Source organism: Pieris brassicae, chromosome 2 (assembly GCF_905147105.1).
Source record: "Pieris brassicae chromosome 2, ilPieBrab1.1, whole genome shotgun sequence".
Classification (NCBI taxonomy): domain Eukaryota; kingdom Metazoa; phylum Arthropoda; class Insecta; order Lepidoptera; family Pieridae; genus Pieris; species Pieris brassicae.
Genome location: NC_059666.1, coordinates 7,871,127 through 7,887,672, shown reverse-complemented (window position 1 = coordinate 7,887,672; position 16,546 = coordinate 7,871,127). Strand labels below are relative to the sequence as shown.

At 31.9% G+C, this 16,546-nt stretch overlaps 1 protein-coding gene across 3 annotated transcripts in view; it reads left to right on the top strand.

Annotated features, from left to right (window-relative positions):
* LOC123720325 (protein outspread) overlaps window positions 1–16,546 on the top strand; it is a 208,880-nt gene that overhangs the window by 82,294 nt on the left and 110,040 nt on the right. For all 3 annotated transcript variants that reach the window (XM_045676884.1, XM_045676885.1, XM_045676883.1), the window contains exon 2: window positions 2,519–2,599. In XM_045676884.1, coding sequence (XP_045532840.1) covers window positions 2,519–2,599 — 81 coding nt within the window. The remainder of the gene's footprint in view (window positions 1–2,518; window positions 2,600–16,546) is intronic.

Sequence of the window (16,546 nt, the reverse complement as noted above, 5' to 3'; positions counted from 1 at the left end):
TCTATCAGTACCTACCACTATAGTTGAAGTACTTTAATTATTTAAAACAAATATATTTATTTTATTTATTAACTCTTCGTTTCATTACAATATAAAAAAAATAACATAATTAAATCAAAAGGAGGACAACTGGCGGCCTTATCGCTTTTGAGCGATCTCTTCAGGCTATGATCACTATTTAGTTAATTAATAGATACATTTCTATTCTAAAAGCCATCTCTAACAACTTAGACCAAGCATAAATAAATAACCAAACCGCACCAATCCCAGGACGGTTTTACGCCTGTCCACGGTGAATTTACGATTGTTAGGGAAATAACTCCCAGATTTAGCGTTAAGCTCTCGTGCTCTATGGTAAGACGGTAGTCAGGAATTCCAAATTTGAAATGTTTATGAGGAATCTTTGTCCGCTTGAGTTTAATATAGGTGGGTAGTTTTTTGTGTTACATTGAGTGGAATGTAGGATCAATTTATGTTATTTAAATAATATCAATGTAAATATATTTTAGTAGTTAGTATTTAAATAGTAATGATAATATCTTTTGTAAGTTTTTTTTAAATAGAACAGCCGTTCTATTGATATTGTCATAGGCCATTGACTGTTTCATAACCCTGATGCTACTGAGTGTATGCATCTGTTACATCCATCTTCCAAGTCTAGGGTAAATCGTGATTGCGTACCTACTCCAGACCCGAGGTCTAGCCTAGCTATCTAAACTGCTAACCAATATACCAAACTAAACAGCTCAGCTCTAAGCAATATTTATAATGAATTATGAAAAACTACCCGATTTAAGTTATTGAGGTTATTTAATGAACCCATTTTGTTTTTTTTTTATGAATAGAAAGCTTTAATTTGTGAGTTTAAACATTAAAAATATTGTTTCTGGATCTGTAAAGTAATATATTATATCCTTCATTAATATTTCGGTTATACAGAACTGAAAATTACGAAATATTTAACTAACATAAAGTCTTGATACGACTTATTTCGCAATCATATAAAAAATATGTCATTTCAATTGACAAATTTTGTTTATAAATAACATCACGAATAGGTAATTTTGAGCCAAAAGGACAAAACATTCTTTCATTGAAGTGTTACATCGACTGGTGGTACACAAACATGATTCTCATTTCTATAAAAAAAATCACAACATTTTTTTGTAGTCTGTCACTTATTAAAATATATGATTGATGTTCAAGAACTGCGGGTCAAAGTTAACTATAGGCAGTTCATTGAACCCTCTCTCATTATTTAATGACATGCCAGTGTCGACGTACTGTCCGCAAAAAAGTGTACAGTTACAGTTTGTGATGGACGCCGTATCTACAATCTTTGTATATAACTGGTTTGATATGAGCTATGTTAATCGCAAATGACACGTCAAAAGTCAAAAATATGAATTAAAAAATGCCAATATATCTTTTACTTACGTAAATACACACACCCACACTACACACTTATGAACGTATGTAAAAAGAGAAGTGTAAGAAACATTTTACTGCAGTTCTCAAATCAATCTAAAAAACTATCTATTCTTAGATTAAATCATCTTAGAATAAAAATCGTTATAAATTGTAACACAAGAGTTTTACAGATAGACCTGTGTAATGTGTACTATTACCTCATACTTCAAAAAATAATTTGTCTATCAACACGTTTACTTATCAATCTGTACCGTTAGTGGGTTAGCATAATCCAGGTTCGGGTGAAAAAATATTTATTTACACTTCGTTACCTTAAACATAAAAAATAGGTTACATTCATTATTAACTGGCGGCCTTATCGCTAACAAGTGATTTCTTCCAGGGAACCCAATCAAGGAAAAATGAAAAAGAACCTACTGCGGTTAAAGTAAAAGAAGTGCATAACTAAATGAACAAATATAACATGTAACACTAGACTTATTCAATACTATACTAAATTTAAAAAATAATAACAAAAAATAAAATCTAATTTCATGAATCGTAATTAATATATATAAGTAGCTAATTGCTAGGCTTGAACAATAATAATATTGTTACTAGTTAGGGCACACAAATAAACAAAAAAATTGATTGAAATAGTCGCAGGCCTTATTGAGGACAAATAACTAGAAATCCATAACCGTAAATATACAGCAATTGCATTGTTAACCAAAAAACAACTGTTAAAAGCAAATAATTTGACCTTTCATGTGTCAGGTCAAAGAATTAATAAAACAGGTTGGACACGATTTTGCAATCGACAATGAACTTAATTATTAAACAGCCAGTATTGTTGTTGATGTTTTTTTATTAGCTTGCGAAGTATTTTACAACCTTTTGTGAGTTTAATTACCGGAACTAAATAATTTGAATGATACCAATTTAAAAATATCGTTGGAAGAACTGTCGAATTTGGGTTTAGCACCAGTGACACCAACTGGACTCATTCTTGAAAGAGATCATTTGTTTTTTGTTGAAAACTGTAGAGTACAAGAATTTAGCTAACATACCGATTGACAATGTTTAATATAAAATTGTTTTGTTTCAGGCAAGTCGAAAGATATCAAAATGCGGATATCTTTTCGTAGCACCAGGCTGGGACTTCTCCAATCCGCTTTACAGGACAAAGGTTGGTGTCTATATTATAAATGTGTTCACAGCAAAATCAAAATATATTTAACGACTTATGATAGAAAAATTATTAAATGTTTGGTATTGTTTTCATCACATAATCACGGGTTGAGATGACATTTAATTTGTCTCATTGACATTAATCTCCACCAATTGTTATCCGGGAATAGGATATTATTCATAAGCAATACATAATAATATAGAAGGTCAGAATATAACGATATTTAACCACAAATTTTATATATCGATAAATTTACATAAATAATGCAAGTATGGTACATTTATTTATTGATCTACACAAATTTTATTGTTGATTTTTTGCGTTTAAGATATAAAGAGTCTATAACATCTTGAAAATTGTTAGTTAGCACCATTAGAATCCTACATTATTTCCGATGAACTCATGTCGATTATTGTTTAATTTGATTTGTTGTTTAGGAGCATCTCAGGCAACAAGTTTATGTAATGTCTTAAGTAAAAAAGTATAAAACTAAAAAACAAAAAAATTATCTTCGATAATAAATATGTCTGATTCAGCGAAACAAAAGATAATTTTGTATTAGCCTTCCTCGAAATCTAACTCGCCTTTTTACTTTGAGATATGAAAAACAAACATTGAATGAATTGCGAATTTCGAGAATAACTTTTGGAATGACCTTTAGCAGGAAATCTGGCATGATCCGGTACCAAGTAACGAAGCTTCGTACAGTAATTAAACATATGACATGAGGTAATAAGACTGTTGTGTGCTCTATTATTTATACTTGCGTAGATTATTTTATTATAAACATTTGTTAAGGACGGACCTGATACTTAGGATATTAACCAAAGATCTTGGAAGAGAGCATATTTAACCAAGCAAAATTAATAAATAGACAAAATGATGTCAGTTCTCGAAAAAAGATTTTGAGAATATGGACCAGCATTACAATCGGCTGTCAGAAGGTTATTGTGGACCTTTCTTACCCTAGGAAAACCGATTCATAGATCGCGTTAAGTCTAGACTATGGATGAATGCCGTATGTCATAAACGTTATGAATTATGTCTTACGGTATTCATATTGCGTTCTCTGAATCTTACTATAATAATTTCTTATAATTAAATTGACAGGAACATTGTAATTTTAATCGAAATCTTCCAAATCGAATTACGAAAATGAAAGTGTCACGTAGGCACTTATCGTAATATTATTTGATAAAAAATTGTTAATAAAGTAGCGAAATAATGCATTCTTTTTACGAATTTGGTTCAAGCCGTCATTTTATCATAATTTACAATGATAACATTTAATTTTATCACAATTACGGAAAATTTTCGCCTTTTTGCAATCACACATCAATTTTACTTATTTCATTAAAACTATTGTCAATATTTTTAAATGATAAAACTTCGATAAGGTAATATTGCGCATGCGCTGGTACTTTAAGTTCTTTAAACTCATAAAATCAGCTATCAAAAGTCAAATGACTTGACCCTTGTAGGTTATTCAAGACTTCGACAACCTTTCCGATTGGTGAGGTCTGGGCAATTTGTTCTAGATCATATTTTGAATAAAATTAAAACATATTATGTATGTTTCATACTCCCTTGGTCATATCATCGTGTTTAGAAACTATATCTTCATGTTTGGTTTTAATAAGTCGTGAAATAAGACCTTTATTAAGTGGGAAAAGCAAGTACAAGTGTTGAAAAGTTTTGCTAAAAAACCGTAAATAACTAGGTTACAGTAGAACTGGCGTAGACATGTTCGCCTACATAAAATATTATAAAGATAATTATTGAACATTGCCACTGATTGAACGATAGTTCTATTAAATTTATTACATTATTCGACGTTTCGAGTACTTTTCAGCAATCATGGTCTCCCACTTCAACTTGACAGTTAACTTGGTATTAAGATTAGACTTTATTGAAATCTTGGCAACATTCAACACGATTATGTTTGTTTTGTGTCTCAACGCCATCTATAGCCACGAAAAATCAACATTTGCAATCTTTTTCTGGATTTTAAATATTTTACTAAATTATCTTATTAATTAATATAATAAATAAATTATAATTTCTTGAATCGGTACCTATAATACAACACCAATCTCCTTGTCTCATATATTATTCTAATATATATATATATATATATATTTGGCTGGTATATGTATTTTTAATATAAGTGGAAATATAGACTTTGTATTGATGTCGAAATCAATATCCATCTCTCGGTCTATATCAAAAGTGCTTGATCGCGATAAAGCCCGACGGGGGTCGATACGACGCCAAAAAGTGTCAAAAAAAACCTTAGGCGCGAATTTAACTTGAATTATTAATCACAACAATTGCAGGACTTTATCAATTCGGTCTTCAGGAACACGGGATGTGTTTTTTCCTTTTTGGGTTTGTCTGCAAGGGTCAAATTATTTGCCTCGTGCAACACTGACGGCTTATTCTTCGTTTTTTTCAATTCTGGGATTTATTTAAAATATTGTAGAACTGTGTATGCCATGCCCGAGACCGAGGCCTAAGTTTGTAATTGGGGAAATTGTTGAGGGTGCAAAAAAACCCCTCTTTTAAATATTGCAGTGCCCTACACTATTTTTTGTGATCACTTCGAATCGCGTTTGTTTGTTTGTGTACAGTAACAAAAAATAATTATTTTTAAAACTAAGATGAACGAAGAACGAACAAAGCTAGTTTAAAAACGGTTAAAACGCAGTTTCAGTGCCAACTTGTCTAAAAACATGATTGCTTTGATAAGATATTAAATTGTTCGTGACTTACATCAAAAGTCTTTCACACATAGAAACTGGGGTAAATCGTGTAATCATTTCCATATTGTATTATAAATAAGCAAAAAGATCAAGAATCCATGTCACATACCATAGATAAAATTGGAGTGAATCGTGACGGAGTTGTCGCCACCCACCATTCATAGGGGTTATTGGGTCTGTGGGTGAGTGAGAAACGGGAACAATTTTCATAGGTCATATACGTTTACACCCATCTCTAACCGCTTAAGGACGTGCAGAGTTTAATTTCTGATGATTCCGGTTTTTTGGTTTCTTATAAAAAGAAAATTAAAACAAATTTTAAAAGTTTGGTCCCTGCAGCATTGTACCTTTCATGCTGGCAGCATTTTCTCGCTGTACTGCGATGCTTATTCGTTAAGCGACACCCAACAACACGGACCAAATACATATATTTTATTATATTTAAATATTAGATTCATCTCTTACAAAATTTTACATAACCAATTTATTACTAGTTAATAACCGCAGTTTTAATACTAGCAATAATTTACATTAAAATGATTAAGGATGTTGTATTAAATATATCCATTGTTTTTTTTTGTCAATATTTTTAGTAACGAAACATTGCGATTAATTTGAAGTGCCATATTCTAGAAGAAGTTATTATAAGTAATCAAAATTGCCGTGGTTCAAGCAAAACTAAGATTTTAACTGTTGTTTAATTTAACCTTAAGTATTCATAATCAGCTCGATCGAAGTATTGTCTTGTATTATTACAATTTAGAACTTGTTAGCTGATAAATATCGCTTGAAATGTTAAACGTTAAGGGTTAAACTACGCAACACATAGGATTTCTAATAAACAAATCTTAAATTACTTAAAATTGTGATTTACCGTGCGTTATCAGCGTGCGTTATACAATTATTAAATTAGATCCAAATTAAATATTTTAAGTTTACTTCAACTGCCAAAACAAATTACATATATGTGATAATAATAGTTACAAGTAGATGATAATTTCCTATAAAATCTCATTTATAAGAAATATATATATATGTGTGTAAGTTTTATTTAAAAAAATAAAATATTTGACTTGTGATCTAAAATCGCTATGTCTATTCCTGGCCTATGGAAGTTTAGATTTATCGAATAGGCATTCGTGATTTACCAACCTAGGTTCATTACCTTTTATCATTATATACAAATTTTCGTTCAAATTAACTTAAATATGCAGTTAAGAAGTTTGGACTATTTATTGTAGTTCTCATGAAGGACGACAGATACTAGATTGCTTTGTATTTTCAAATATAGGATATGTAACAATAAATATACGTTAAATTGCTAAACAGATGACGAAAATATCAGTAAAGTTTGAAAACACAATTATAATAAACAGGAATATACTATTAACAGGTAATGAAATATACATGTAGCTAAGAAATTTTAGCAAAAACGTGTAGTCACGGACTGTCTTTCATCATTTTATTCTATGGAATAAGTCAAATAAAATAATGTAACGTTACATTAAGTTATTATAAATGAATTTAATTTATTGTATTTAAATTGTTATTAATTCCCGATATTGCTACACAATACATGTAACTTGGTAATTATTGAAATACACTCATTACATCAGGAGAATGAGATACGTGTTTTTAGCAATAAATTATTATAATAAACATAGCAATAAAAGAGTACATACATAACAAAGACCCCGAAAACTCTTAATTTCCCTCGTTTCCCTTATTAATGCTTTTTATTTCCGGTATATTAAACTTGGAACCTTTTGACTATTTAGTAATATAAGTAGTCTTTTCTTGTCATATGCCTTTTCTTTATTTCGCTTTAAAACAATTAAAAATATTTCTAGAACATATATAACTTTAGAGTCTTTTCTACAGAATGATAACTAATCTCACGCAATACGATAAAAGATAAATGCAAGGGATTTAATTGAAACGTCATTCTTAAGATTATCGCACTGATTAATATATATTTTTAATATAGATATGAGGAAATTGAGTACTGATTACCTGTTGCTTGGAATCCAGAATGATTATTTTTGTAGTGTAATATAGTGCTCTGAAATGCAATTGTTTCTTTTAGAATTCATATTCAATTTGAACTATTGGTTCATGCCATTTTTAAAGTGCAAAACTACTGGTACTGAATAATTTCTTGGTACGTCTTGACTCAATAAGCATTTATATCTAGTTGACAAAAGGGCCTGGGACTAGTGCTAGACAGGCTAGTTCTGAATAATTTGCGATGTTTCTAAAAGTGTTGTTGATTGAGTGTTGTTAGATGATTTGCTATTTTAAAAGAGTACCGAAAGTCGAGATTTTATCTCGGCGTACACCCTCTGTCTTCTTTGCCGATGATTAAGCTTGTCTACCTTTTCAAATTTAATAACGTGGAATAAGTGATATCTGTAAAATATGTTTCTTATGTTCCACAATAAACATATTTTATTTTTATTTTATAACGCCTAGATGGGGCAGGGGACACCTACAATGAGTCTCCATCGCGTTCGGACTTAAGCCTTGTATTTCACCAAGTCTTTCCAGCACTTTTTGTCTCATCTGCCAGTCACGCGTCCGCTTTCCTTGCGGGTTCCAATCAAGCGCCTGCTTGGGGATATAATCAAAATCTCTTCGGAGTGATTCGAACCATTTCCACTTGCGTCGTCTGGCATTATCGGCAGCGCTACCAAAGTTGCTCGTTAGAGATATTCTCGAGCTTGTAGATACCCAAAATAAGCCGCAGTCAGTTGACGAAGACTTACTGGTGCGAGATGACCTTTTAACCTTTTTATAAGTAGGACGTATAAAATTATTAAAAAAAATGTTAATTCGATTTTTTTTAAAGCAACGCAAGATAACACTTATTCGCTAAAGTCGCATATCCTGGAATCGGTTTGCGTTATCATCGATACGACAAAATTCAAGAAAAGGGACGGGCTGGTAGAACAAAGAAGTCGTGGTTGCGGAATTTACGGAAGTGGACCGGCATCACATCCGCTGAGGAACTGTTTAAACTAGCGCAAGATACCCATTCAAATTGTTACAGCCAAACTTAAGAAATAAAATGGCACCTGAAAAAGAAGAAGAATGTGGAACGAGAGTGACAAAACATTTAACCTGAGGGTTTTAGTAATTAAATTTAGTTTAAGATACAGGCAAACGTTCACGAACAAGTCATACACAGGTATATTAAGAAAACAATTGATCGTTATCATAAATTCTTACAATCTCGTCAATAAACCGTTTGTTTACAAAGTAATCGATGCTAAAATATCGATTCCCATACCTGTCTCGGCGAGTCACGCCGGGTTATGATATTAAAATTGTTTTGAGGAGTGGTCCATTGCTAAATAACAAAAACAAAGGTTGCTTATAAACGTTAATTATTATTATTTTTACTTATTTTTACTTCTTATAATAAATACGTGTTCGCTTTATTAGTAGCCTGAAGTGTTAGTTTTGGAGGTAAATGACCAATGAGTTCATGTATTTATTTAATGAACAACACCACATCATTTAAATGATGTTGTCTATTCTATAATACATGACAATATGGTGAGCATAAATTTTACAAAACATAGTAACAAAAATACAGAAAAAATTTTAGACTTCCATTTTTAGTTTTTAGTAGTTAATTTTTTGCTGAACACGCATTGTTATTCTATTGTTACACGTATTAATGTATTAACACTTTATTGCATTATATATTTGGTACATATATACTCGGATAAGAAGACATCGGGCAGCGTATCCATCATATATTTAACCCTAGTAAGGAAAAAGAAAAACTAAGAAAACGAAAATTATAGATACCAATGTGGACTTGGACTTGGAAAAATTATATTTTTACAATTACATTGAAAATAAATGTATGTACCAACTTCATTACTTATTATTTTTTCAACATATGTTTTTAAATAAACGTCAGGCACTATAGGCATAACAAATAAACCGGACCATGTAAGATAACTTATTTATATATATATATATAACCAAATTTCCAACAATAGATCAGTGTGAGAAGGACAAAACATATCATAGCACATATAGCATATATACATATAGTTCGTGGAAAATCTTGAATGAAAACATGTGTTGGCTTTATGTATTTTACGACATGAAGCAACATGTTGTGTAAGTGAGGTTTGTTTGCAAATAATCAAGGTACTCAGTCAATATTGCCAGATCGCGCCAATTTATTATTTGGTTATATTAAAACCAACAGAAAGGTTGAAAGGTCACAAGGTGAAGTAGGAATCACGATTAGCTTTACTAGTTTTTGTTGCTTATTACAATACAATACTAAAGAACTAAAACTTTGGAGTTACTAAAACTAGTGTAGTCAATATAAGTACAAGTGCGTTGACATACAAATATATTATCAAAACATTATAGAACACTAAGACTGTTAATGACCAAGACCAGTATTGTGGAAAATTAAGTTAACATAAAATTATTTATTCGCCATAATTATTGAATAGGCTAGATTGTAATTCGCGTAATTCGTGTAAAGTCGCAGACTCTTTTGTGAACTTTATAGTGAAAAACATACTCAATGACGCTGCAATCTTTTTTGTCTGGGCCTCAGATTTCTGTATCTGTTTCATGATAATTGTTTGTCGATCCGTATATGCCTGACACACGTTGTTTTTTAGTCTAAGGCATGCCGGTTTCATCACAATATTTTCCTTCACCGTGTAACCGAATGTTAAATGTGCACATAGAAAGTACATTGGTGCACAGCCGGGGATTGAAACTACGACCTCAGGGATGAGTCGCACATTAAAGCCACTGGGCCAATACGGCTTGAAATATAATGTAAGAAAAAATATTACAATACAACAGTAACATTTACCAGTAAGTCATTTACTAATACACTGACCGGTATACCTTACTGGTAAGCACCTAGATTGCCGACGATTGGAATATGGCTGTTAACGAAATGTGTGGAAAAATCCGATTGTAATTTGGCAGATTTTTGTAGACTAATGGATATTTTGATCACCTTTTAAAAAAATGTAAGTATATAAGATATTAAAAACGCAACAAATCGTATATTTTGCGGATGTCATAGATTTCACATTTGCCTTCCGTCTACGTACCACAAATGTATATCATACTTTTTATAAACATTAGTCACAAGTTATTAAGCTTAGAAATCGATAGCTCGTACAATTACCTGTGCGATGTAGATCTATTTAGCTAAACTGATTGGATGATAGCTCGCTTTCACCTGAGCAATTTAATACCTAATGTGGAAGGGCGGGTTCGATAATTCACCGTATTAATGACAGTTAAGATTAAAGATAGTGATCGCGGATTCTTTCGGCGTTTAACTATGACTTCCTGTTAGAGATTTTTTCTCATTTTTCCAAGCAATATTGACTAATGGGACAGTGCTATGTAAGGAAATATGTAATTTAATAATTAAAAAAAACTATAGAATTGTTCGCATTGTTTCTTATTTTATTGGTCATAAAATCGATGAAGAAACTAAACTTTGTTAATAGATACTAACATTGCATTTGGTAACACATTCCTTATACCGTTGGTCTAAAAATATTATTTATTATATGTTGTAGTTTTCGTTATCTTAGGGCTTCGATTAATATTTATACAAATCAGAAAGTGTCTAACATTTGAAATAAATATACACATAGAATAAGGATATTACATCACTGTTTAGATGACCAGAGACGCAGAGCATACATTATTTATGCATTAGAGACATTAAAAACTCGTCAGCAAACAGGACATTTTTACCCGCAGGAGAGTTTTACTCAATATAGACTATAGGAATTAGAATGTTTGTATGAATAGTAAATATCTTTCATCATTCATGTAAACGTAGTTACATTAGAGATCATAATTCGTCCTATAAAAAACCAATGCCCTACACACCATGCCTTTTTAGGTTATCATGTACCCTCATGACTACTACTCATGACTCACTGCTCTTCTAAACAGATTTTTGTCTTTGTCCATCACTAGAATGGACTTTTCTAAAAATAAATAGACAAAATTTCATACATAATAGGTCTTTCCAGCCTCTAATCGTTTTCATTATTTGATCAAACACTTGTGTTTAATGCGCTCATAGTCGTCATCAATTCATTGGTTGCAGTTTAAACACAGGGTCTCAGGGTTGAGGCACCCATAACCCAGCACTGCTTGCTGATTGCCCTCTACTTGAAGGACAAGGACATTGAAAGAAAACACTTTTTTTATTATTATAATAATACATAGCTTCAATCCGGTAAAAAAGTGTTTACTTTCAATATGTAAAAGCTTCCTAGGACATTTTAATTGCTAAAAACTATATTTACTACAACCAGTTTCAAAGAAAAACAGCTTTGTTACACTTAATATGTCTGTAGAACTAATAACTGTTACAAATTATAGTCGTTAAAGGCAGGTGTCGACAAATTGCTGTCAAAAAGTATCTTTGTTTACCTGTTAACTGTCGCGTCAGATTACATCATGCGATTGATGTGACGTAGAAAGTGTGCCACAATTAGCATTGCTCTGTGAAATTATAGAAATGCGTTCTACCCTAATAACGCCACAAGTTTTTTTTAGCATTTGAAATCATCTTTAGTTAGATTTTTTTTGTATGTGCGCGGGAAAGTGTGGAAATGATTCTGAGTTCTCTTCAAAACTCCATGTGATGCCACTGACACACATGAAGTGTCATGACTGAAGTATAGCTGTTAATAATATGAATTATGTTGATTATGTGTTTCTCAGTGTTCAGAGAAGTTGTTCGCATTAATACCTGAAGCTAAATTTCATCATCAGAGGCAAGGCAGAATACAAAATACCATCCGTATCACCTTAACGTCCATGTTTTACAACTAGCGTTTCCGAGGGCAGTTTTAGCTGCGCGCCACCTCTATGTCGAACCAGCTTCCCACTGAAGTATTTCCGAACTAATTCGACTTAGGGACCTTCATAAAAAGAGCGTATCAGATTTTAAAAGGATGGCAAAGCACTTGCGAACCTTCAAAAATATGAGTGTCCATGGTCGGTATCACTTAACAACGGATGAGCCTGCTCCCCGTTTGGCCCTGTAACATTAAAAAAACTAATAATTTGCCGGTAGTCGTGCCGGTCCACTCTGTGGTTATCTTATTTTTTCCCATTAATTGTTTAATTATTTTTATTATTACTACATAGGTTAAGAAAATTGTTAATTTTATAATATAATCCCTAGTATATTACTACATATATTTAATACATAAATAATTATGAAAACTTATGTTTTTATTATAGCTTTTTATTACTCACAACATCAATACTCAACGTAATAACGGATTAACGGTGAAACACAAATATTCGGGTCGAGTGTAATAAATTGCTTATCTATTAGGACCTGTTTGGTATAAATTAACTTTTTACACGCTGAAAGCCGAATCACGTACAACTCCAAATTACTAAACAATTGGTGTTTAAAAAAGTGTTAGGGATACTATTGGGGTATATCTGACCAAATCTTGTTTCATTCATTAGTTTTCTGACTTAAGTAGCTATTTAAATCTTGTAGATTTACTATTTTGAACAGTTCTTATATTTGTTGATATACAACCCTTAGATTTATTAAAGATTATTACAAATGAACGTACAATCACCGTTTGGAGCAAGGAAGAATAATGGGTACCCAGTTATTAACTATCAATTTACAAAACTTTTAAAATCCCATTCGAAATAATTTGGCCAGTGTAATTTATAGTAAGCAAAGAAATCAAGAGTTTATTTTTTTATTTAAGATGTGAATGATATAATTATACAAAAACATTCTATGAAATTTGTTGTTGAAATAACTTTTCAAATCAAAACAATTATTTAATTATAATGCTAGGATAGGTTATGCTGTGTTTGGGATACCACTTGTGTGGACACGTTTGCCCCTTCTCACCTTCGGATAAGCAGAAAAGCTAGGGCGGCCGACGAGCAGGCAGAAAATAATAAACGGCACAAAATATAAGAGTCATTCCTTCAACTTCGATTTTGTTCCCTTTGGAGTAGAAACTCTTGAGCCGTGGGGTTCAAATGCACATTATTACTTTGTTGGTATTTGTAACTATAAATTGTATGTATGTCGCATGATTAAATGATTCAAGTTTTAACTACGGCTTGCCAACAAACAGAAAGCTAATACGATAAAACAATATTAATATTATGGGTTATTATTTACAAACGTTTTTACAGGATTTGCATAACAATAAAGATTCACAAAACAAATTGTTTTTGTTAAGAATGCGGAAGACTGCGGTCTGACAGACCCGCAGACCTATAATTTGTAATGCTAGGCCTCAAAATTACTTTCATACCTGTAAACTTGTTCTATCCTTACGTAATAATGCCTTTGGAAACGTTCAGTGGATTTTTTCGATTCTGTTATAAGCAGGTAATATATTATAGTTTTGAATAGTATATATTAATATTCTGTGCTTGTATGTTTACTTTTTATTTATCCTGAAATATAAATAGGGATATTTAAATATATAGGATTTTTTATTAAACAAAACTTGTACTTAGTATAGCTTTATACAAATAAGTGTTTAAGTACAGTAAATAGTACTTAAACATATTTTTAAATATAAAATAAGGATAAAAAATCCACTAACAAGTGACCCTAATTTCAGTCTCTTTAGAAATAGCTTAATCGATATGATTGCCGGACATGAGAAATGCATTAAATAAAATCGTCCCAAATTTGTTCAGTCTACTTGAACGACCTGGGTCGGTAAAATGGCCGGTTGGCCAAAAAAGTTACACAGTAAGTACAAGTGGAATTTTAATTTTGGAATGAAGAACCAGAAAAATGAGTTTAAAAAAGTATTATAGAATAACGTTTGTGAAAAATATTGCTATGTATCTTACGGGCGCTCCTTTAATAAAGTAAAAGATTATTTTAAATTATCATGTCCAAATGACCAAAACATTTCTTTAACGGCCAGTTTGCAGTGGTATTCTGTTGCTATACCACGGGTTAAAATCGTAAATCGTAGGCTTAATTAGACATTTTTAATCTAGAGTTTAAGCTTAAAACATTGTACAGATATAACATAACTTCAGCTACTTTTACGTACTTAGTTTACAATAGCTAGAATATACTTTGCAATAGCTCTCCAAATCCTCAACCGAGGTGGGGTCACTGAACTTTCTATTTGCGTGTAAGTTAATATATCGTTGAACGATCACGTACGGATGTACGCACGTACATGCCAACAAAAACTATATTAGATTTGTAATATTTAATTATAATGTCCAATTATATATTCGCTTTAGGCGGTATATTATGTAAGAGATAAATTAACATCAGGTGAGCCTCCTGCCCGTTTGCCCCCTATTTTATAAAAAAAAAAAAAAAAAAACAAAAATAACTAGGTTATATTGTGGGGGAGTTATAAATTCGAATGGATTTTTTTATTTAGGGAGTTCTTCGTTTCTGCCAGACCTTGCCACAGTCCTAACATTCCCTTTACATCAATCTATACATACATATCGGCTGCTTAACCCAAGAAAATCAAATCTGAGATAAACACATGATCCAATCACATTATTTTGTAACATTGGTGTAAAATTACTTCATAGAAGATGTTTCCATACGAATATCATTTTGGAATATTCAAACATTTACTTGAATCACCCTTAGCTAAGTTAGTGTTAACTGGGACAATTAGTGATCACTTATACTTATTGAGTCGTTGTTTTTATGTTAGCTATCTGGGATGGTTTTCGGTCAATATTTACTATCCATATTTAATAGACTTTGGGTGTAGGATTTGGTGCATGGTCTGCAAAAGCACAGACCTGATATGATCTGGACTGCAGATAATTGAATTTATTTATCTACAGTTCGTACAGCAGGCAAACATTATGAGAAAGTTAAGTAAAACTACATAAGATATAAAACTAAATTAATATTAATGTAATTAATCAGTTTCGTCCTTACAAATCTTTTGTTAAACGCTCAGCCATATAAATGTGACGCAGAGTTGACAGTTTCCCTCGTCCATTGTAAATCCTTGATATAAGAACTACAAGTGAATGTAAATTTCGAATCATTATTTTTTACTGGAATGTAATTTAGTAAACCATTCAAAAATATTGAACAGGAGACCAATGTGGCAGTTCCCTCATCAACTAGCTCGATAGAGCTGGTTCCAGAAGTGATTTGACATGATAATATTAGCGCCGGAGATGGCTCCGAGATTTCGGGCCATGTTCCATTTACGCAAGCGATACTAGTGTTGGCAAAAAAATTAAAATGAAAAATACTACTTTGTAAGTATGATACAATATACGCCCAGCTTTTATGAGTAAGAAAATCGCTATTTATAAAGATAACATACTTTTTGTGCCTATTTCCAACAAGTTAAGTTGAAATAGACTCCTATAAAATTTCACTTGATTTTCCATTAAAAAACTTATTAGTCCCGTTTCTTGTTCAGTATTTTCTAATACATTCCTTGTTAGAGCATATGGGGTGCGCAAGAGTTGTCAATACATATCCGCGTGTAAATTTTTCAAACGAGTTCTTTAGGAAAGCTGATGTAACCTTAAATGTATAATCGAGTAGAAAATACGCTATTTAATGATATAAGGCAGATTAATTGCAGTAGTCTTGAAACTTCAGTCCAGATTTTCGCGGAGAGTAGTAGTTGGTGTTTATGGCGTAATAATTTGTATAACTGTGGTTCGAAATATTCTAAACAACAGGTAACAATTGAAGAACTTTTTTATAACAGGGACAAACGGGCAGGAGGCTCATCTGATGTTAAGTGATACCGCTGCCCATGGACACTCTTAACGCCAGAGCGATCGCGAGTGCGTTACCAGCCTTTTAATAATTGGCAAGAACGTACTTCTTGAAGTACCCTAAGTCGAATTGGTTCGGAAATAATTAAGTGGGCAGATGGTTCCACATACAGGTGGTGCGCGGCAAATACTGCCTTATAAATGCTGAGTGGAACGACGGACGTCGAGGTGATGCGGCTGGAATTCTGCCTCGGTGTCCAATGATGACACTCAGCTGCAGGTATTAATCCGAACTAATTGTCACCTTGTTTGAAATGTTTCAATACATAAGATGTTGCAATCAAATTTACCTTTTACTATCGTTTTAATTATATAAATTCAATACTAAATTACAGGATCGAGAATTAAAATTAAA